This window comes from Rhinichthys klamathensis, unplaced genomic scaffold (assembly GCF_029890125.1).
Source record: "Rhinichthys klamathensis goyatoka isolate OS25496 unplaced genomic scaffold, OSU_Roscu_1.1 h1tg000254l_1, whole genome shotgun sequence".
Classification (NCBI taxonomy): Eukaryota; Metazoa; Chordata; class Actinopteri; order Cypriniformes; family Leuciscidae; genus Rhinichthys; species Rhinichthys klamathensis.
In genome coordinates this window covers 4,197,751-4,222,696 of record NW_026606776.1, presented here as the reverse complement: position 1 = coordinate 4,222,696, position 24,946 = coordinate 4,197,751, and the positions used below count along the sequence as shown (strand labels likewise).

General features: G+C 36.9%; 1 protein-coding gene across 4 annotated transcripts in view; it reads left to right on the top strand.

Moving 5' to 3' along the window:
• Positions 1-24,946, top strand: part of tanc1a (tetratricopeptide repeat, ankyrin repeat and coiled-coil containing 1a) — an 87,719-nt gene that overhangs the window by 9,470 nt on the left and 53,303 nt on the right. For all 4 annotated transcript variants that reach the window (XM_056266812.1, XM_056266810.1, XM_056266811.1 and 1 more), the window contains exons 2-4: positions 1,019-1,117; positions 15,077-15,298; positions 21,220-21,312. In XM_056266812.1, coding sequence (XP_056122787.1) covers positions 1,054-1,117; positions 15,077-15,298; positions 21,220-21,312 — 379 coding nt within the window. In that variant the 5' untranslated portion in view covers positions 1,019-1,053. The remainder of the gene's footprint in view (positions 1-1,018; positions 1,118-15,076; positions 15,299-21,219; positions 21,313-24,946) is intronic.

Here is a 24,946-nt window from a genome sequence, read left to right as displayed (position 1 = left end):
ATCAATCACAAAGTCATGGCTAATTTTCCTAAGGAGTGGTGAACCGTCTCACAAAAGCGAGAGCTTACTTAAGCTATCAGAAAACAAGCTGTTCTCCATAAAATGTGTAATGCACAGATAAACGTTTGGGTTTTAATGTTCAGGAACAGTGTTCAAAATAAGTTTTAACCACTCTAAGTTCGTCAGCCTTAGGAAGGTCAAACAAATTAGTTTTGGAAACGTCTCTTTGACATAGCGACAACACTGTCTTCTCTAATCCAGGCCTCGTCCCTTTTTTGCGTATTCCGTGGGTGGTGATTTATGATAATGAGTGACATTATGACTTCATAAGATCCTGAAAAATCGCGTTGTAGTCCACCTCTCAGACCTGCCTGTACTGAGAGAGCAGCTTGCAGGCCTGGATACTCCGATAAGCTGACAGATCCATTCTGCTATTTTAGAATCAAGTGGAGGTTTGGTAGACGGGCTGGTATTTCCTTCCATTGTCTGAGAGACGTGTCAGTGTGGACAGCTGCCGTGTAGACACATGGAATGGACTCATGAAGGACAGTGGCACACTAGTTTCCCTCTTATTTTGAGTGGTTTATAGCAACTGGCCTTTCCTTGCCTACTTAAGGTCTTTCAGTTTTTCTTCAGTTTGAGCTGTTAAATGTATTTTTATTTCACATTTAATGGATTGTGTGAGTGAGTGGCGTGCAACAGTTTACAGTGTGTGGGTAGTGCTGGCACTCACTGTTTCTTTATTTATTTGTTTATAGACCAGGCAGCAGAGCGTTAATTAGATGTGGAATGTGAACTTCATCAACCAATTCCTCCCGTCACAAGGTGGCAACTCACACACATAAAATGAATAGCGAGTTTTGTTTTCCTTGGTGTTATCTAGTTGTTGGTGACTCGTTTAAATTACTCACCCAAAGCATTGTGGCATTGACCATATCTTTTTCTTTTAACAATTGCTATAAGTTACCATACATTGTGTTTCTAAATGTGCTCTTCTTCAATACCTGTGTTTCTGCAGGAACAAAAGACCGCAGTAAAAGTGGGAATTATACCATGTTTAAGGCAGTGCTGAAGAAAGGTCGAGAGGGAGGAGGAAGAGCTGGCAAAAGAGAAGCAGGTACAGTGTTCTTCTTTATGGCCAGAAGGAAAGAAAGTATTAATAAACCAATTGCTGACACCTATTGAACCGTTCTTTGCTTTTGGCTATTGTGTGTGTATGCTTAATTTAATTGCATAATTGGCTTATGGCCTCCAAAGAGATTTTCAGAGAGGTCACTGGGATTGGCTAAATGAGATTTAGGTTTTTCTTTTTCTTATTCTTATTCTCAGGCTGTGGCTTGGCATTGCTTTATACTCAAGGAAAAATGATCTGGACTGAAAATTCCTGATCAGAACACAATCATAATCACTAATTTTAGGATGTCACGGTTAGAATACTGGTAATAGTCACCCCAGAAAAAGTAATTTATTCCAAACCAATATAGCTTTTTCTCTATGGAACCCAAAAGGAGAAATTTTGAATAATGAATGGAGATTAGAGCTTTCAAAAAGCATGCAAAATCATCATAAAAAAATATCATGCAACTAGTCCATGTCTTTAAAAGCCATATGATATCGGTGTGATGAAAAGACCAAAGTTTAAAGGTACACTATGTAACTTTTGGTCCTCTAGCAGTTAAAAAAACAAAACTGCATGCATTTTGCGGAAGAACATTATTTTGGTTGTGCTTCTGCTATCCATGTCTGTGCGGATGAATGTTTATCATACTTCTCATAAAACATTCAATACTTGGCTTAAGGGATATAAACAGTTTAGATGGAAATGGTCTCAAGCTGACTAGCTGAAGAAGTTGAAAATAAATTCCAGCACAGCGCTACAACAACCACAATGAAATGACCCTTCACAATAGATAATGCTTTACAATGAATTCTGTAAGAGAATTTATCTGTTTAATAAAATATCTTATTCACTTATTGAGTAATAAAAACACCATCTCCTCGTCGCTTTTACAACATTTCAAATCTCTCTGTTTTGGCCATCTCTGAAAGCCAAGCCACTGTTGGTTCTTGTTTTATTACGAGCTCTGTGACTTTAGCATTCTCTTTTGGCCAGCAGACTCGCCTCTGTTCGTCGTTTAAGACAACAAAAACTGATGATTCCTTTGAGGTTCGAGATTTATCTGCTCCATGTCAACCTTTCTCGCTCATTGTGACAACTAACAGGCCAGTGACGTATGTGCGCAACTTTCCGCGAAACCATTACGACAGGTTTAAAATATAAACCTTTATAATAGGCTTACCATAGTTTATCAGGGTAAGAAAAAAACATTTTTTGGAAGAAGGATTGATGATGTATTGCATAGTGTACCTTTAAGTGAGTTCACTGAAAATCTTGTCGGGTTCATAATAATTCAGATTGGTTGAATATAACTGCTTCAATATATTTGACGGTATCAAATTCTGAAATCTATATTCTCAAAAAATGTGCTCTTTCATGAATTGGACATTGGGCATCACAAATCTACTTTTCTCATTATTGTATCCAGGATAGCTAAGTACAGAACTCAAAATGGACTACTTTTACAGTTGTCACTATGGGCAAAGTCCCTTTAAGACAAGTAATTTCACTCGGCGGCCATCTATGAAACGCCTCTCGGGCTTGCAAGTGCAGCTCCTATCTCTTTGAACATCAAATTCTCCAAAACTGTTCGCCAAGCTCACGATTAAATTTCATATTTGAAATCTGACAACAACTGTCTCATAAATTTTGTTTCTAAACGCTCGAATCATGCCAGAAAATAAACATTTTCAGGTTGGATCAAGCTAATGCGCATTCGCAGTGGATGCACGCATCTTACTCTTTATATAGGAACCAGAGCTTCTAACCGCAACTGCAGTGACACGATGACTTTGCCAATCGGCGATTGGCTCTTATTTAGAAGGCGGGACTTATTCCGCCATATTTTGCACTTTTCCCCTTTCAAAACAAATATGAGTGATGTGTTGTGTAACACAAGCGTCTTGTTATATTCTATAGTCTTTGCTGTGGACTACTTTTACTGTAGTTTATTTTTAAAATTATTTTATTTATTTACTTTTTTTTGTCATTTTGTAACTACCCAATCCCCCATTCACTTTCATTTTATTGAAAAGACTAGCCGGGATGTTGAGGGTGAGTAAATAAACATTTTTTTGAAATGGAATATTTTGGACAAATATTAATTTGAAAGTCTTTCACTCTTATGTCACTATCTTGGAAACGTCAGCCACTGCGACAAATAAGAGTCATTACATCATTGATGTCACGTTACCATGAATGATTCCCATTTCCACAAGATCGCACCGGTTTCTGCTCGTGCTTCTTGCTGAATTCAGAACCATCGCTGGCCCGATACCTCTTTCCCAACGGAGCCTCTCAATGGAGCAGTGTTCCAATTAACCTCATTCATCTCTGCTTCACTCACTCACTTAAGTATGTCAAGACAAGTTTGAGAGCTGCCAAACAAACACTACCTGACCCACATACAAGAAACTTTTCATCTGCTAATCTAACTCAAAGTCTTGTTTCTAAGACTGCAAATAAATGATTTCCCTTGTATATCCTCCTCTCTTGAATGTAGTTGATTGTTACTTTGTTCATTCTCTGATGTGCGAATCTGCTCTACTAATATCGGTGAACTCCCTCTGGTTTTCATACTGACAGCCAATGAAGTCTCTGTCGGTTAGAGGCAACACTCGTGTGTCCTCTGAAGAGGCATATTGCTCATGAAGTATTTACAACACCTTATGTTTGCTGCAGGGGGATGGAGAGTTATCCAGCACACATGACAGATCAGACGCCACTGATACACTCTGCAGTGACTCTTTTTGAGGCGGATCATCTGCCTGGGAGCTCTGTTCTCAGTTACAATGGTCATAAAGAGCACCAGATACACAATTAGTGAGGTCACAAGAAGCCTTTCTGGTGTCAAATATCACCATTTTTATTCTGTAAAATATGTTGCAATTTGTCTTTGAAGAAGCTGGATTTCAGAAAGCCACACATGTGATTACTTTTCTCAGTTGCTTAGACACAAATTGTGTAACGCTTTTCAAAACTATAGAAAATGCAATTGTACAAACTTTAAGACAATCACACTATTTGAAACGATCATCTTTAATCTAATTCAAACTTTGCCTTCGAATGACCCGCACAAACATTGGACGTGCAGATAAAAATAAATAACACTCATTGCATATTGTGAGATGTACAGTATTAAAATCAATATGACCTCTTTTCAACCATAAACAATGAGAGAGGTTTTTTATAGCAACTATTGTACTTTTTGAACTTTGCATTGCAAAATACTACTATGTTCTACACACTACTGTTCAAAAGTTTAGTCTAAGATTTTGTCTGTTTTTGAAAGTCTCTTATGCTGTATAATCAAAAATATAATAAAACAGCCATTTTGAATTGTAATAATATTTTAAAATATTACTATTTTGTATTATAATATATTTAAAAATGTCATTTATTTCTATGACATCAAAGCTGAACTTTTAGCAGCAATTATTTCAGCCATTATTAGTCTTCAGTGTCACATGATCCTTCTGAAATCATTACAATATGTTGATTTGATGATCAAGAAACATTCCTTATTACCAATGTTACAAACCGATGTGTTGCTTTTTTTTTCTTTTTTTTTTGGAACCATGATACATTTTTCAAGATTCTTTGAATACCTTATAAGCAACATTTATTTGAAATAGAAATATTTTGTTACGTTTGCTGTCACTTTTGATCAATTAAAGTTGATTCAATTTTTGCTGAGTAAAAGTATTATTCAGGAAAAGAAATGGCTACTTAACTTTTGAACGGTAGTGTACAGAAATTGCAGTTTGCAGATATTGTTTTTGGGAAGTGAGCGTCATTTGATAAAATGAGTCTTTTATAGAAGGAAAAATATGTTTGAATGTGAATGAACACCGTATTGAAACTTTCCAGAATGTACTGTAACTTCATCTTAAAAACTTAATACTATTAATAGTTTACAAATATCCAACCATGAGTTTAAAATGGTTTGTATAAAGAATGTTGGGTAACACTTTTTTTTAAGGTGCTTATAATAAGCAGTAATTAACAGTTAATACGACACTTATAAGACCTTATAAGATGCATATAAGATGCATATAAGCATTAACTACTTCATATAAGGGTTAATTAAAGGTCCAGGCCCTGAAGAGATCAGGGAAACTACTCCCTCTTGGGAAGGTCAATTTTTAAGGGACTGGGAGTTTGTGTTACCATTTACGTTTGTCCGGCTGTTCTAAAAGTGCAATGTATTGATACTTGAGACATTTATTTTTTAATTTAATTTATTTATTATAATTAGTTAATGCTTATATGCATCTTATATGCATCTTATAAGGTCTTATAAGTGTCTTATTAACTGTTAATTACTGCTTATTACAAGCACCTTAAAATAAAGTGTTACCAAATGTTGTTCTTATGCTGTACTGTACTGTAGATCTGGTCGTACAGCAGAGGAGGAAGTAGCCATTGTGTGCCTAATGTTCTCAAATATAATAATAATAATAATAATCTTATAATATCCTCATAAATGACTGATTTGAAACGCTGTAGTAAGAAATGTAACAGAAATGGTCCACAGAAGACCCGTCTAACAATTGATTCCAAAAGAGTTTGACATTTGCCTGTTGCTAAGCTATTGACACAAAGTATAAAAATATGTACAGTACCACATACAAAAATAGTACATTTTTAATAAGATTGACATCTTTTTTTTGATACTCTGCACCATTGAATGACATTTAGAATTGACATTTTCCGTTGGCTCTAAACACCATTTTCACTGAAAATTGACACTTGTTGCAATGCATTCTAAGATTTGAATTGCCTTTTCAGTGAAGTATACCATATATGCAGCTCTGAAAGAAGATTTCTTTGAAGAAAGCATAATTAACAACCTTAAAATGCTTTCTTGGAAGTCAGCCATTGTCCCCGAATCCGTGTGATCTTGCTAAGTTGATGTTGTTGTTCAAACACATATTGCATAGAGAGACCCCCTACCAAACTAAGGTTGAGTGCTTGATCAGTGGAGAATGGTTCATGGATCCAAACCTATAACCAGCTCAGATGTCTAACTACTGCTGTAGTTTTTTTGTCTGCCACCAGTAAGGATGGAACTAACATCTTAGTTGAACAAACACTATTTTTCTCAACATAGTGACTCTGTGATAGACCAAAACCTCCTAAAATCAGTTTATCAATGAGCACATTCTACTGTTTTATAGTTTATCTCTGTTTTCTTCTCTCTTGCTCCTTTTTGAGCTCTTTAATCCCCAAGAAACAGACTTTGGTGGGGATTTCTGCTTTCATGGATTGACCCTTTTCCTTTTGGAATGTCAGATTGAAGTATTCTCCTGCCTTTGAACTGAGGCCTTGTAAAGGTCGGATCAGGAAGGATTTAGATTTAAAAACAGGGCTCTGTTTGATGCTGGGTTACAGAGCAGAGCGATACAGCGTGACTCTGCCCTGAGATGTTGGGTTTACGACATATGTGTGTGAGTTATAAATCTCAGGTATAAATCTCCAGGAGTAGAGTGACGTTTAGAAAGTTGATCCATCTGCATTGTGTGTGTCAGCATCAGGATAAGGTTTATGTTATGAGCCCAGTTTTGTGTGTGTGTGTGTGTTACAGAAGGGTTCTCTGTGTTATCTCAGCTGCTCTGGTGTCCAGTTTCTCCTTACTCAGCAGGGGCTCCTTATGTTATTTAGAAGAATCAGACTGTTTATATAGACACACAAGATTATCTATCCACCTATTAGAAACACACTTACAGTACATCCAGATTTTAATTGTAAATTCAAATTGAGTAGTTTTAGCTAACTGAAAATTTACATTTACAGCTTTTTCATTTGCAATCCTATGTTTATTGCAAATATGTATGACTTGCTTCGTTTTGCATAACTTTAAAATGAGTTATTTTGAAGACTGTCCAGGCTGCTCTTTTCCTTACAAGGAAAAGGAAAGTAAATGATAACATAATAGCTCTTTATTTTACAGTCCTGTTCCTCATGTACATACTATGTACTTATTATAGTAATTACAATAACTGGGTAATAACTATGTACTAACACTGAATCTAAGTCTAACCTTAATCCATGTAGTTACCTTATATTATCCAACACTTTCTTATGGAAGTACACGTACACGTACTGTAAAATCACTGAGCTGAATTTTCTGCATCATTACATAATCTTCATTATTACGTGATAAATCCTATATCATTCTAAGATAGTTGTGGAAACCTTGATCCTTTTCCTCCCCCTGAATTCTATAATGAATAGAAAGTTAATTTATTTGAAATCTATAGAAATAATGCATAACATTTATAGGTGTCTGTCTTTACTGTCATTTTTGGACAATTGAATGCCTCCTTGCTGAATAAAAGTATTCATTTCTTCAACAACAACAACAAAAATCGTACTGACTCCAAATTGACTTGACTTACTGACTTGAACGATAGTGTATTTGTGAGGAAAAGACCAAGATGTAAACTGTATTCGCTCTAAATCTTGCACTCAACTGTAGTTTTTAAATCTCTTGTTCAGGAGGTTAATGGAATTTATAACAAACCTGAAACCTTTTGGACATCCGGACAAATCTTTAGCCATAAAAATAGGCCAATCAGAATATGTTAGAGATCATTTGCATTCTTTTTCAAAATGTTTTTGAGAAATGTTAGCAAATTTAAAAACTGCTGCTTTCTGAACGGTATGATTAACTTGTACCAAAAAGGGAGTGTATCACTTGATAGTGATCTTCTCTGAGATTGTGTGTCTGAATTCCAGTAACACAAGGCTTAATCTCATTACCAAAAACACAGCTGGCCATGCTTTCAGATGTGAGCTAATCATGGAAAACATTCTTTCAAATGCTTAAGCAGTTCCAGTGGTGATATAGGTCACTTTGTGAATTTCAGGCTAATCTGACATTTATACTACGGCCTAAATGTCAGGTAAACACAACAGGCACATGCTACACTGAATGGGTTCTAGAGTCAGCGACCTCCTGGACTGCTGCTGGTATTCTGCCGTCAGGTAGAGAATTAGGATATAGGAAATGTAGACAAAGTGAGAGCAAAAGATTAAAGTGAAGCTAAATTATTAAAGGATGCTGATGCTGAGTCATTTAACCGTTCAAGTCGCTGTAAGGTTAGGGATGATTGATTTTATCTGGCTAAAAACTCCAAGATGTTGTCATCCATCTGTGTTTTTGGTTTAGGGACAAATACACTTGTTAACCATTTCCTTCTGCATTATATTAGTCATCGGCCAATCTGTTCTCGCTCAGTATACAGTAGTGTTTAAAGTTGTGTTATAAGTATAATGTGTGTATAATAGTTGTAATAATTATTTGTAATTTTTTTTAATAATTATTTGTAATAAATAATAATAGTTTGTAATTTATTTCTGTTATGGCGAAGCTGAATTTTCAGCATTATTACTCTGGTAACACATGATCCTTCAGAAATCATTCTAATATGCTGATTTGCTGCTCAAGAAACATTTCTTATTATCATCAATGTTAAAAACAGTTGTGCTGCTTAATATTTTTGTAGAAAGTCTGCATTTTTTTTTATTATAAATGACATTAACATTTGTATTTAATTTATTTTGTAATTCAATGCATCCTTGCTAAATAGAAGTTAATTAATTTCTTTTAAAAAATCTTAGTGACCACAAACCTGAATGGCAATGAATATAAATATGAACATTTGCCATTTAAACAAAAACGACAAAAATATTTGTTGACCACCTCTCCTTTATAATTGTCATGAAAATAGTATTGGAGTAAAATACGACCCGCATATTTCTTCTTGAGTTTCACCCATAGCCTTGTATCCTTTCCTTCCTTATTGTTGTCTTCCTACTTCTGTCCTTGCCTGTGGTGTTTTTGAATTTCCTGTCTGAAGAGATGTTCTTTGTATTTCTAGATGGTACCATCAGGGGTTAAAGTCTATTGTCCTTGTTTTCCTCTTCTGTATATTTTCAATCCTTGTCCTTGTGTTGTTTTTCTTCCTAAGTTTCTCCAAAAGTTGAGCATTTGTCACTTCAGTCAATCACTGTTTCTTATGGGGATGCTGAACGCATGAAAACGCCAGCATACCTGATTTACGCCACGTGCACATTAAGAGTCCATTTTCAGCAGCATGAATGTTTTTGTTTTTTTCCCTCTCTGGTTCAGTCTGTCCACATTTGACTAAATATAGGACTCAGCAAGGCCTCCTTCCAGCTCCAAACCCTCATTTCGACTGAATTTATATTCTGATAAATATTTGATGTCTGATGAATGGAGTCTCTGGTCGGTATTTTGGTCAGGCCTTTGTGTTATGAATGCAGGGCTGTAATTATGTCAGAGCTCTCTGGAGTAGACTGTCATTAGTCAGACTTGATTTGCTGGGCTGCATTAAGAGGCGACCGACCACGATTCTCCAATAAAAGGGAAGAAGAAAGCCATGGCAAGCAAATTTTCCACCCTATGGCCATGTCACATAGTCTCAATACTAGAGTGAAACTTAATACTAGGTCAAGTATTATTTGAATGGTGATTTGAACTGAAGTGAAAAACATCACTTTTTAAGAAGTAAAATGCAAAAAAAAAAAAAAATGTAAAAGAAGGAAGGTCTTTCTACAACAAAATGTAATTATCAACAAAGCTATATGTATGATATACAAATAATAGGGGTGGAACGGTACACAGAAGTCACGGTTCGGTTCATACCTCGGTTCAGACATCACGGTTCGGTACGATTTCGGTACAATGGAGGGAAAAGCAAAACAAAAATGCAGAAGGCATTGTATTTTTTAATAAGTTTTATTATTAAAGGCATAGAACCAGTTTATTTGTAGTGCACTGACAATTGTTTTATATAATTAGTGTATTAATTAAATTAATAAAAAGACAAAAAGACCTTGCGATATGTTTGGTAATTGTACCTGAATTAATTTAAAATTAATTTGATATATTTCAGATCAATATATTTGTTTTCCTTAATTTTAATTAACATTATTAATTAACAATGTAACATTATTCTCATCTGAATTATAAATAATTGATTTCTGTTTAAAATAATACTACCATTAAAAACACATTCGATTTTCTTTTTTAATTAATGTAGAATGTGTAAGATTAGTGCTCCGAGGACAAGAAATGAAAACCAATGCAATATGAATGTCCAAAAGATGGGACCCACAGACTTTTGAAATGGAGTTGGATAAATATGTTTTGCTTTTAAAACAGTGTGTGTGTGTGTGTGTGTGATTTTGGTTGTGTGACAGTTGTAGGTTACAGTTTGACAAGAGTTTACAGTGTGACAAAAGCACAATGTTGTGTTTTATTGTGAATGTACAGAAATATAAGTAAACACTTTGCAGGTTTAATGATCTGTATGAACAAAATGACGGAGTATGTTTTTTATGTTTCCACTGTTCGATCGCGCCCGCGCCTCTCTCTCTCTCTCTCTCGCGCGCGCACACACACGCACACACACACACACACACACACACACACACACACACACACACACACACACACACACACACACTCCAGCATTGCAAACTTGACATCGCAGCCTGTTCATTATGCGGTCACACCAAACGCGAATAGAGCGTCTATCGCGTCTAGTTCGACGCTTGTCCAAAGCGAATAGGACGCGCGTATAAAGCCAACTTTTGAAATGAGGACGCGCGTTCAGAGCTAAGCCGATGGTATTATGTGTCCCTAAAGAACCCGCGTATCTAACAGTAGTTCCGCATTACATTAATTAATTTGCACGCGAGTTATTAATTTTTATACCGTGTATTCTCCGTGTAAATTCGTGCACCGAACTGTGACGCCCGTACCGTTTCGGTTCAATACGAATACATGTACCGTTCCACCCCTAACAAATAATCTAACATTGAGACATCAAAAAATCGTATTTATTCTTATTTTGTTTTATTTTTATTCTTCAAAAGTTTAATTAAGTGAATTAAAACTGCACTGCATTTTGAAATGAATAAATATAAATATCTATTTAGAGGCAAATTTCCGTACATTGAAAATTTGAGGAGTCTTAGTTATCAACAATCTGTCAAAATTAATTGTGATTTGATTTTTTATCTATTAACAGTAGGGTTGGAAATCGAAAATGTATTCCAATTCTGGAATCGGATACTTAAGGTCAGGAATCGGATTCTTGTTTTAAATAAAAATTTGATTCCTCTTATCGAATCCTTTTGTGTGCATTTTTATATGACTTTAAAGCATTCAAGGGCAAGAAACCTCTCATGCTGTTTTCTGTCCAAAGTAGAGGTCGATTTTAGGTTTGAACGTACATGCCGATAACCGATTATTCAACCGATATTTTTTTAAATGGATACTGGATTAAAAACAAACATAACACTCCAAGTAAAACAGTGCTGAACTGAAATGTGCTAAATGAAATAAAAATATAAATATGAATATATTAAAATGAGAAGTTCTCTACTAGACAGAAACATAGTACATTAACTAAGGACTATCTAATGTTAGTCCTCTCTGCCTCGACGACAAACATAAAACGGCAGAAAGTTTTATGTGATGGGTAGGCTTAGGATTTGGGATAGAATATACAGTTTGTACAGTATAAAAATCATTGTCTATATCAGGGATAGGCAACGTCGATCCTGGAGTGCCGCTGTCCTGGAGAGTTTAGCTCCAACCCTTGATATAAACTCGCCTGCCTTTAGCATTAGTAATCCTGAAGACATTGATTAGCTTGCTCAGGTGTGTTTGATTAGAGTTGGAGCTAAACTCTGCAGGACAGCGGCACTCCAGGATCGACGTTGGCTATCCCTGGTCTATATGGAAAGTCCCCATAAAACATGGAAACCCAACATGTGTGTGTGTGCACTTTTCCTTCATGTAAGAGGCACTCATGCAAGTCTATAACCTCTTACATAACTTACTTTAACTTTCATGTGCAGACAATAGTTTACAGTTTGCCTCTGTCCATCAATCTTTCTCCAAAAGGACTGCAGGGATGTCCTCTTCATAATATGGCAGGCTATACTAGGAAAAGCTGCATTTCTGTTGGCATTTTGTTTAAAACCAGTATAGTTTTGGCGAGATCAACAGTAAATCCTGTTGCGGTGAGAGGAACTTCAGGCCTTGTATGTTTGCTTTGGAATGTTAAAAGGGCTTAAATTATTCTCAGCTTTCTTCGAAAGAGCCTATTATAGGAGGAGAAAGATGTATAGTATTACTGTTGGTCATAAGACAGTCTTAGTAGTTTGTCTGTATGTTTTTATAGTGGTTTAGAAGGCTTGGATACAAAAAGCCATTGGTAATGATATCTAGCTAATTTGATTTCTGACGTCCAGCTGGAAAGCAGCAGAGCTGTTGAGAGGTTCACCGCTCAGACAGAAAATGAATCTGATTTAAGACGTTGAGAGTTTAAGAGACTCAAAATGTTCAATGTTTATTATTATGGTTAAGTGACTCATGTTGAACGGATCACTCGCACAGAATTATGTGCATTTGCAGGGATCATGAATTGAGAAATCCAGTTTTCCTTGATCTTTTGACACATAAGAGGTCATTGTTCTATAGAAATATCCTGTAAGTTTCAGAACTCAACTTCCTCATTAGTCCAAAAACTAGTTGTTGTTTTTTTAAACCAAGGTGCCAAAATGACTAGTTTCGTATTTTGTCACATCACATCATAGTGCGATTAAAGACGGTCTCTGGAAAAGAACATCAATGGCTACTTCTACTTCATTGCCTCTTTAGCTCTACCCACCTCTTTGTGCATGTCATGTCGTGGTAAATACGAGACAGATACAAAATACAGAATTACTCAAGCAACAAAACGATAGAGATGCCTTTGAGGATTACAAGATGTTTTGCAGTGCTAAGTTGTGGAAAAACAGTCTTTGCATTGCCCTCGTTGTGATCTTAAAATTAAGATTAACATTTAACATTAATAAAGCGTGGAATAACTTTATTTTTAACGAAGTTTCAGAGGGCGTCAATAAGACTGTACATTTGTTCGCTTCATTTTACTTCAGATACATTTTTAAACAAGACACCATTTGGTGCAGGCTTTTCAGAGAGACAATAAAATAAAAGATGATGCTGTGCAGACTATACCCGACAGCTTTGCTTTGTTTGTTATAGATCAGTGGTATTCAAAAGGTGGCCACAATTGTGCCATTTTACCGTTTCTACAGATTAAAGTGAGCAGCGTGTCAAAACAACGGAGCTGTTCGCACCAGATGCACTCACTTTGCCACAACCAAGACTAATAAAGCATATGTAATATTCATAAATGTTTCACATAGTTGACAAATGTTTCAACGTAACAGGATAGTTTTCAACATCTGAAGTTTTCTAAACAATTCCACTCACGTAATAATCGGGACATTGAAAGTTATTTGAATATGCAAAACTGTTACCTAATCATAACAGTGGGCGTTAGTCTTGAGTGTGAGACGTCTATCAAAAGAGAGGGTCAAAAACAGAATAGTATTAGGATGTCTTTTTATGTAAAAAAAAAAAAAAAAAAATCTTGATAACAAGTGGACCTTATAGAACATTTAAAAAATATAGTTCATGACCACAGTGTATGACATGGTCCAATATTTTTTAATAAAAAAACATTTATTATTATTTATTTAAAAGGGATTTTTTGTTTACACTCAAAATGTAAATGTGCCAGATTTAGCAGAAAAGCTAATTTTCATCTGTAGTCCCTTGGCAGGTCACAACACATCATCATATTGCATTAATAAATAAAAAAAAAGAATATATGAGAAATAGAAACAACTAAGATAGAAAATAAAAGGCGATAAAAGCGAAAGAAGCAAATAGAATAAATTAGTACAGTACAAAGAAGGGCAATACCTGGGATAAGGTAAACCAACTATTAGTGATTGCAATTTTGATTATTTATAATCCATTTCTTTAATGTGAATTTAAATGATAGATAGCTGGTGCTTTCTCTGAGTTCGTTCCAGGAAGACGGTTCCAGTAATTTGCGGCCCGTACTGAGAAAATTGTTTGGCCAAACTTACTACGTCTAAATGATACAACACAGTCTCCTCTAGTGGCTGCCCTAGTTGCCCTACCACTACTGTTCTTCTGTTGTATAAATTCACCCAGTGGTGGAGGTGCAAGCCCATGTAATATTTTAAAAATGAGGCAGGCATCTAGATAATGTAAGAAACTGTTCAAAATTGAATAGGTTGTATTTAGTAGTGATATGGCAATGGTGATAGTTGATTGGTTTTCGATCTAATATTTTTAAAGTTTGTTTATACAGGGTTTCTATTGGTTTAAGAGTTGTAATGTTTGCTTGTGACAAGCTTGTGAAACAGTATGAAATGTGAGAAAAAATCAAGGCATGCATAAAAAGTTTGGCCGCTTCTGTGGTTAGGTATGGCCTAAAGGATCCCTCCATTACGAGAGCCTACTTACTCTGATTGGGGCGGTCAGATGGCCCAGTCTGCTGTGATCGTCGGAAACGAAACGTCTATTACCATCTAAATTTCAGCTCCCGGAGCTTCCTCAGCACTTTTATACACAGTGATATGAACAGCAACGATGGCGTCGGATTTACTGTATTCAAGCCCTTATCTTTGGAAATTTACGCAACGTGGATTTGCTTTCACAGCTCAGAAAACAGCATCTAAGCCTCAGCTACAACTACAGTGTTTGAGGATGGGTCAAAGTGTTATTCGTGGGCTGCCAGTGAAGGCCATAGATGGGCATTATGCAAATTTGTTCCAAACCTATGTAGGTTCGTGCAGGATGGAAGACTGGAATTACTGATTCAAGCAGTTAAGAATCGGTTCTTTTTGTTGCGAGACAATAACTCCATTTGTTGTGCACTTTGATCTTTAAACCATTTACATTCACAAACAGCTGTACATAATATCCACTAATATCTAAAAAAAACCCATAATGGGGCACTTTAAAAATGGCAAAAAAGATTTGTAATCAAAAAAAGTCTAATCAAGAATTTTGCCTTTCTTATTTTTGTGTAGGAAGTCAATCTCTCAGCCCCAGTTTCCATCACAGAGTTCAGGAAGAGGGGATTGTGGTTCTTCAGAATCATGGCAGTGGGCCACTCCCAGTCCAGCCGTACCCTGCAGAGGAGGTGCTGAGGCCGAGTTTGACCAGAGGAGTGTCCGTCTCCCTCCCTTCCTCCCCACTGCTCCCTCCCCGCCAACCCTATCTATCACCCGTCCGGTCCAACAAGTCATCAGGTGCGTACGTACGAGAGTCCCTTTTTACCATGACGTATCACACAAGCAATTTCAGGTGTCAAGTGGATTTGTTATGTACAGTACGCATCCATTCGGAGCTGATGAAATGTGCATTTTTACAATGTGAGATCAAATTAAAGATAACAAATATAAGTAATGATCAGGGCTTGACATTGACCAGCCACTGTGTGGCTACTGGTTTTCCAAAGTTACTAGCCACTCAGCATTTTCCCTGGCCACAATTTTGACATTGATACCATGCTGGAAAATATAGATATTTTTTATATTATCTCATAATTTTGCAGCAGGTATATTATTATACTTTAAGACCTGACACACGCATCCATTATACTGTTACACATGCGGTTTCTTGTTTGCGTGAATACTCACCAAGACCAGCATTTTGACATTATTTTGTTTGTATTTGACTGTTTAAGCTCATTTGAGTATGCGCAATTTGAGTACAAAATCTGCGGGAATGAATAAAATTATGTGCAATACATTCAGTCCCATGCCGAAATTCAAGCCCTGTAACGGCAACAATATTCATCTGGAGCAAATGAAACGAGTAAGTGTGGGGAAGCAGGTTTGTGTGTCAACTCGCTGTCGGAGATATGAGAAAGCGCAGCTGGTATCGTATATCTATTATTCGGAAAACGAGTATTAAGTTTCAGATATTTCGATATATCGATATGCATCGAAAAATCTATATTTTTGACAACACTACATTGCACTTAATTTATTATTTCAGATGCCTTTTTAAAAGACTACAATTGAAAAATGTATATACTGTATATTATATATAAAATTCAACCCGCTAAAGTGGCTAGTAGGACTGACTATGTTACACACCACTGCTGAAATCCACCTGCATTTGGTGGGTGTTAAAGGGGTCATATAATGCCATTTTTTACCTGGTCAAATTTTACCTGGTCAAAAACAGCTGTTTTCAGCACGCCGTTTCAGTGCATATGCCTTTAAATGATAATGAGCTTCGCTCACTCCGCCCCTCTGTTCTTTGGTGCTTTGACACAACGCACGTGGAGTGTTGCCTTGACAACAGTTGAGGGTATATTTTGGAGAAAGAATGGCAGCGGGAGTCTCTGAGGAGGACACATCTGTGCAACCGTATCAGTTTGAACCGGAGTCGGACCCGGAACAAGATGACGGCCGCAAAGAAGTTCGACAATTAAGGCTCGAACAGGACGTTTCTGAATAGTTGGTTAACGTAATGTCACTTTGATCTATTTTTGTATGTACTGGCAGAGTAGATTAGTGAGATACGAACGCTATGTGTTTACTGATGTATGTTAGTTTGTTGACAGATTGATGTTACAGGTCATGGTCATGAACAACTTTTTTTCGCGATTTGCAAAGATTAATATAAAGGTTAATAAAACTTAACACTCACTTCTTCTGGAGGTCCTGCAGGGACATGAATAGTTGGTACCGATTCTTTTCAGGAGCAGCTTCTTAGCAAAACCAGCTTAATACTGACCCTCGTTTATAAAGCAGTCTGCTGAGAAATGATTCGCGCAAAAATGAAAGCATTGACGTTGATCGTGGGGAATATTCCCTTCGAAAACAAAACTCAGCCACTTCAGCGTCACCGTCTTCAGCGGTTCGGATTTAGGAACATCAAAATGACTGCTGTGTTCGTTATTACACCCAAGAACAGAACACCACAATCGCTTAGACGCCATTCTGCTCCAGCGTATCAACAATGGCGGACTATGATGACAGCTCGCTCAGGGCGGGTCTGTGTTGAAATGCTGCTGTCAATCAACAATCGTGGGAGGGGCGTCCGATCTAGTGACGTCACAAAATCGAACGGCTCAATTTGAGGCAGGGGAAAACATATAAGGAGATTAAAACAAAAACACTGGATGGATTTTTATCATTATATGATGGTTGTGTACAGGCACTGCCAACACACATTTCAGTACAATCAACTTGTAAAAGTGCATGTACCATTATATGACCCCTTTAATGTCAAGACCTGGTAATGATATATTTACAATAATAGAAAGAGGAATAGAATAAATTGAAAAGCCTAGTCTGTTGGAAGGGTCACTTCATAATATCTTTCATTATGAGTTTGTCTGACAGGTTGAAATAGTTTAAGCTGTACCCTGTATGTTATATAGACGCATCAGTCAAGAGTTCTACAGCTGTGATTTATGTAATGTACAAACTGTGCCGTCTATTGGTGCTGATTTCACAGTGTAGAAGACCAATGGTTCTCAAACTTTTTGACTCAAAGGCCCCACATTGTCTAACATTTGAAGACCCCCATATGCTAGGATATTTAACTCTGCTGTAATTGACACAGCTGCTTGTTTTCAGTCTTTTATTAGCAGAAACTGAGAGTGTCCGTATATTGAATGTATTAACTATAATTTTGTGATTGCAGAAGTTTCAAGAACTGTGTTCTTCTATTTAAGGGGTAAAAACAATATATGATAGATGACAGTTGGTTGTGTCTTTCTTTAATTTCATTTTAATTAAGTTAGATTACATATGTCATTCTGTATCCTCCCTACTGTTTAAGGGATTTTAAGGGGTTTAAGGGATAACTAAAATATAAAAAACTTTTTATTTCAGCTTGCTGCCAAGACAACATTTCTCATTTTAGTTTGTGAAGCACTAAAATAACTAAAACTAAAGAAAATTCTAAACTATATAGACATAAAGTATGTAAAATAAAAAAAGGCACAACAAAATGACTAAAAGATGGGAAAAGAAACAATAAACGGTGTGTATATAGTATTTTGGAGCAAATTAGTACATTAAATGTATTGTGCAGTGAAATATTGGCTGCCCAGATGATTATTTTCAAATATTATTTACATATGGATATGAATACATTTTTACTTTGGATTTTTGTTCAACAATTAATGTTTATATGATGGTCAATGGCGAATCGGAGTCCTGAAGCAAAACCATTTAAGAAGCACTGGTCTGTGCGACTACCAAACACCACTAAAGTATGTACTCAGAGGACTGCAAGGGCTGAGGGCAGCATACATTCATTTACCTGCTCTGTGAAGATCAGATGGAATCGCCTAATGGGACAAATGTCAGGACCATTGTAAGGTCAAAAGTCACGGCACAAAGTAGGGCACAGTTAACTTAAGGATGAGTGTAGGTCAGGCAAACTAAATGCGGGATTCGATAAAGTGTACATATTTAGCTAGCTGCTATAGATTATTTGAGAACTGATGAATGAATCCGTATCATATACGGTGTATTATGTGTTATGTTATCTTTGGTATTGTTAGCTCTTTGCTGATTCATGCTGATAGCTGAGCTGAGAGCTGCCAATCATATGGGAGAGACTTGGCAGTTTCTGGGAACTTGGCAAAAACTTGCTCGATATTTTGGGCTGGCTACACACAGCTATTGTTCTTCCCAATCTTTGTGATTTTATACCCACATCAGCCCTATGTGCTGCTGAATTAAAACTGTTTTTAATTAGAATGCTTTATAGAACACATTTTCTGTAAATAAAAAACAAAAAAACATTCAGAAATGTAACAAACGTTAACATTAGTCAACATGATTCATTCCTGATTGACTTTAGATCCATTCTAATGTAAAATGGAGCAATTTACAGCATTTGCAATCATGCTTTATAATATTTTATCTTGTTATCGGTCATATATTTCCCCAAGGGGTCCTTAAAGTTTTTCTCTCTCCTGCTATAAGCATTTCCAATGGTAAATAATGTTAATGGCAGCATTCCTGTGCCTGCAATGCTGTGTTTGTTCCTGTGGGTGGCGGTATAGACCACTTTTCAACATGAATTCAAAATGTGCATATTTTTGCTTATGAATAGCTCATTTTAACATTTATTCACATTATTTAAAAAAAACAAATATTAAAATTTTCATCAAATAGAATAATTTTCACTGATGTCAATCAAGTCATTGTCAAATTTGTCCTATAAATATTCAATTGCACTAGGGAAAATGTCACTTCATATGTAAAAACGCTGAGTCATGTTAATTTTAATACAGAGAGAAAGCATTTCATAGACTTACCCTCTAGCAAACACTTTTCATCCACAGTATCGTACTGAATGCTGCAAGTAATTACTGTACATGACAGTCCCCATCTGGAAACCTGTAAGTGCCTAACTCCAGAATGTGCTGGTAATAGAGTTGTGATCGCACTAAGAGTCCAGTTCCTGAGTCAAACTTGATTTGATACTACAACCCTATAACCTCACAGATTCGTTCGCTTCCAAACAATCATTAAATATGTAATGCAAAATTACCAGAGGTGCAAGAATAAAGACGCATTATAAATCTTTAGCTCAGCTCATGAATACTAATTAGGTGATAAAACAGTCCAAACTGATTTTTGGGAATGCTTCTGCTATGTTGTCAATTCACATTGGCTGCATTTTTTTTATTGTGTCCAATCAAAACAAAACTCTTAAAATATGAAGATTATTTCTCAACAAGTGTGAGGGGGATGAACTTGTAAGTGGGGAAGACATGTCAGTTATAATGGTTGCTACAGCGCTGAAAATGACTGCCATAACTGAGCGGCAGTGGAGATGTCTGTCCTTATTCATGTTTCAGGCTCCTGTCTGATGTTTGAGGCTTTGTTTGAGGAGCCGCTGTGAAGTTAAATGGAAGAAATGTTCTTGCAGAGCGAGCGAGGGCTGTGAATGAGCTGATTCAGCTGGCGGGTTAACCCTGAGACAGTATTTTCTATTTTATTTGATATTATAGTATCTAGTATTATAGACCAAATTCTGAACTATGATTATAGTTTGGGGTCAGTAAGATTTTTTTATTAAAAGAAATGAATACTTTTATCCAGCAAGGATGCATTCAATTGATCAAACATGACAGTAAAGACTTTTACATTTCTACAAAATGTTCAATTTAAAATAATTGCTGTTATTTTGAACTTCCTATTCATCAAAGAACCCTAAGAAAAATGTATCACGGTTTCCACAAAAATATTATTGAGCTGTTTATAACACTGATAATAATAAAAAAATGTTTCTTGAGCACCAAATCAGCATATTAGATTTATTTTTTTGAAGGATCATGTGACACTAAAGACTGAAAATTCAGCTTTGCCATCCCAGGAATAAATTACATTTTAAAATATATTAAAATAGAAAACAGTTATTTTAAATTGCAATAATATTTCATAATATTACGGTTATTACCGTATTTTTTTTTATCAAATGAAGCCTTGGTGAGCAGAGACCTTTTTTCAAACTTTTGAACGGTAGTGTACAGTGTTTACTTTGTCCATTTTTATTTTATTTTACTCTATTTCTTTATTTTACTTTGTCTATTTCTCTACTCTAAGTGTTTTTCTTGCCTTGGCAATGTTGTATATGTCGACAATCATGCCAATAAAGCTTGACTCTGACTCAGCTGACACAGGAGGGACTGCTCAGGGAGATTAAAATCATTACAGACTCCTCGATTATTCTGGAATCTCTTTGGGAGTACAGGACAGCCGATCACAACCATCACACACACACACACACACACACACACTCACACAAACAGATCCACATGCAGCTCTGCCCGGAGATTCAGATCGCCAGCCTCACAATCCCATCTGGAAAGACTTAACTGTCTCTGTGTGTGTGTGTCTCTCTCTCTCTCTCTCTCTCTCTCTCTCTCTCTCTCTCTCTCTCTCTCTCTCTCTCTCTCTCTCTCTCTCTCTCTCTCTCTCTCTCTCTCTCTCTCTCTCTCTCTCTCTCTCTCTCTCTCTCTCTCTCTCTCTCTCTCTCTCTCTCTCTCTCTCTCTCTCTCTCTCTCTCTCTCTCACTCACTCACTCACTCACTCACTCACACACACACACACACACACACACACACACACACACACACACACTCACTCACTCACTCACTCTGTCTCTCTCATTTTTGCTCTGTCTCCAGGTTCAATCAGGACACCCAAATATGTGGAGAATCCTCGTGCTCCTGGAGATCCTGTCACCTGTGCTCTGAGGAACAGGAAGAAGAACAATACTGGTGAGTACTTCTCTGTGTGTGTGTGTGTGTGTGTGTGTGTACCAGTAGGTCAGTTAAGAAATATGTGCTTTTGTATGAATGCTTGTATTTGTATATTTATTGATCTTCGTGTGTGGGTCAGGTTTTGTTACATTTTGGGGACCAGATTTCCCCACAAGAATAGTAAAGAGATAACTAGACATGCATGACTAAATAAATATTAAATACCTCCTTAATGAAAATGCATGTGTGAGGGTTAAGTTTAGGGAATATAAAATATAACAACCTCAATATAGAAACCATAGAATTCAATGGAAAGTCCCCACAGTGTTTGAGTGAGATTTGCCCTTGTTGTAAGCTGAGGGATGGTGTTTTTAAGATGTGGGGAGTTACATGAATTTACTGCTGAGAGTTCAGTAAATCCAGCGGTCCATTAAACCGCATTCCTCCCTCCCTCTGTCTCTGTTTTACTTAGTAAACTTCTGTCTTCTAGGGCCAATCTTTCTCCTTTCTCCCGCTTGCATTCTTGCTCACTGTTTAATGCTGCCTTGTGTTTACACAGTATGTGTTGGTGTGGCCATTGATTTGCTCTATCGGTCATTTTGGTGACGTGATGCTACGATGGCAAAATTCAACTCTGCATTGTTAAATCTTATTGATCCCTGGAATATGTGTGTGTGGCATTTGGAGGGTTACAGGTGAACACACACAAAATTCTTGATTATTGTACTCATGCATACAACTGCAGAGTGGAGTTGGACAGTGAAGTCCAAATGTTTAAGACCACTTGTTGACATGTTTTTATTTTATTTCCCTACTATTTTGTTACAAATTATATTATTTGCATAAAGTAATTAAAAAAACAAAGTTAATTTACAAATCCAAGAATTTCCTAGTATTTGGTACTGTATGTGCAAGTTTTGCTTTAATGACAGCACCTGAGTTGCATGAAGCATGAAACCTGATGTTCTCAGCATGATTTTACAATGTTACAGAGAGCATCTTTTGCTTCAATGAAAGCAAGAATATCTGACATCTGTACAAAAATCACATGGTCAGTGTCACAATGTTTATATTTGATTAGTGACCTAGGAGTACCACACAACCTAAAATCTTCTTTAGCGTTTATCCCGCATGGTAGCAGGGTCCTCTTTTCTGGATCGCTGGCGCCATTTGATGCGATCCTCGGCTTGATCTGGGTGCAAACCGGTAAGTTTGAGGTCGTTGTGCAGCGTGTCGATATATTGAGGCAACACCATACCACTGCCAAATGTCATCATTACAGACGTGGTCGAAGCGTGATGCCGGAGATCCATCGCAGCATTTTTGTGTCCATGGCGTCCTAGTTCTTTTGTCATAAAGAGCAACAGGACGAATGACGGTACGGTAGATCTTCGACTTGAGACGGACACTGGTCTTCCTTTCGCACGTGAAGCTGGTCGTTGTGCACTATTTCAGCCAGGCAGCGTTGACTGGTAATACTGTGGCATAGTATTATTTAAAATAACTGCTTACTATAATTAAAAAAAATTTTTTAAATGTAATTTATTCCTGTGATGGCAAAGCCAAAACACATGAATGCACACAGACAGAGCAGACTCTGCAAAGCATCACGAGAGATGCCTTTAAATTACTTCATGCCTCACAGCACATAACATGAGACAATAATGAACATAAAACAACTTAGAGCTCTGACTTGTACCACCTGACTGCTGCAGGTTTATTTCGGCTTTGATAGTGTTGCCATTAAAACGCATAATTCCGATTCCGAGGACATGAACCGCTCCGAGTAGAACCACAAGGGTTGACATCTCTTAAAGGGATACTCCACCCAAAAATGAAAATTCTGTCATCATTTACTCACCCTCAAGTTGTTGCAAACCTGTATGAGTTTCTTTCTTTCTGCTGAACACAAAGGAAGATATTTTGAAGAACGATTGGAACCAAACAGTTGTGGGGCACCATTGACTTCCATAGTAGAAAAAAAATATATACTATGGAAGTCAATGGTGCCAAAGTTCCAATGGTTCTTCAAAATATCTTGCTTTGTGTTCAGCAGAAGAAAGAAATTCATACAGGTTTGCAACAACTTGAGGGTGAGTAAATGATGACAGAATTTTCATTTTTGGGTGGAGTATCCCTTTAATGTCATTAAGGTAAATATGAAGTGGCATGAAAGCAATTTATTTTGGCAAAATGTTTTTGGTCCTGTGACTTCCAAAGAAGAGATATGTACTTTTTTTTTCTTTTCTTTTTTAATATTTAGACCATTTATATTATTGATTGATATCAGGATGTGGAGAGTTTCAACCAGTGTAAACAAGTGTTTATGAAAAACTTTGCCTACCCTACCTTTAATAGAACTTCAAAAGACACATTTCACTTCACTGGTCACTATAACACTGTCACTTCTGATAGTTTAATGTGTCCTTGCTGATTAAAAGTAAAAAAAAAAAAATCCTAAAAGTTGATTTCCAGGTAAAACACAAAGTTCTGTCGTGAAACTCTAGATGGCACAGGCCGATGGGTCTGTAAGTCAATCTGATTGCAATCAGATCATTCTCTATAAAGCAGCTGATTGGTTCCTGCTGTATCAGTAGCCAATGAGCTCGCTGCTCAACCTTCAAATACTGGTCAGCCTTTTCTGTAGCAGATGCAGCGTGCTTTCAGAAACCCTCCACCTTCCCCAGCTCCACCTGTATAGATCTGCTACGGGTAATTCATGTACGCTATATTGTGCATGAGCAGTCTTGCTGACAGCAGTGTGTCGTGTATGTATTGGCAGTAGCAAGTCCTGTACTTGCTCTGCAGCAGCATCAGCATAGCAGATCTATTCCGCCAAGCCCAAACATCAACATTGTCATATCCATTACCATGCCAAACACTCTGAGAATTGTCATGACAGAACTAGGAAAAAAATATCTCAGATTTTCTTAGTAGTCTCAGACGTTTGCTCCCCACTGTACATAAACACTGTACAAATCAAATATTACCATCTTAAAGTAGAGTGCAGTTATTTTCACATTTATGGACACACAAAAACGTACACAGATAACAAATTCACAAACATTCTCTAATCAAAAGTCATTATTTTTTGGACCATGTCCCGAGACACCTCTGTTCTATTTTGTGCAATCATTATGGTTTCTTTGGCATTTCACAAATGTTATACATTGGTGCATCTACAAATGATTAATAATGAAGCAGTCACACCTCCACCGTTTGATAATGCAGATCGTGAGAGCGCACCAGATGTGGTGGCCAACTCCAGATGATCCTGCCGTACATGCAAATGAATGTTCTCCATGTCAGTGTTGGCCTAGATGACTTTGACTTTCAGCTCGAGGTTCATTGTCCTGACAGCTGTTCTATAAATTCATGTTTGCCTTTCCTCCTCTCCCACCACACCTATGTGGACTACAAAACAGGCTTGAAATGGACTCGAGGTCACATTGATTTTCTTCACAGACCAGAGAACCGAGAATCATGGGAGACTGAGTAAATCAGGCTTTAGGAATACGCCACACACCCACCGTTCGCCTCCGAAACAGATGACAATGAAGTGCATTAGAGTCTGACTCTTCCTGTGTTAAAGGCAATTATCATCCCTATGTGCTCACTCACTGTTTCCTGAAAGGACGAAAACAGCCTTTGT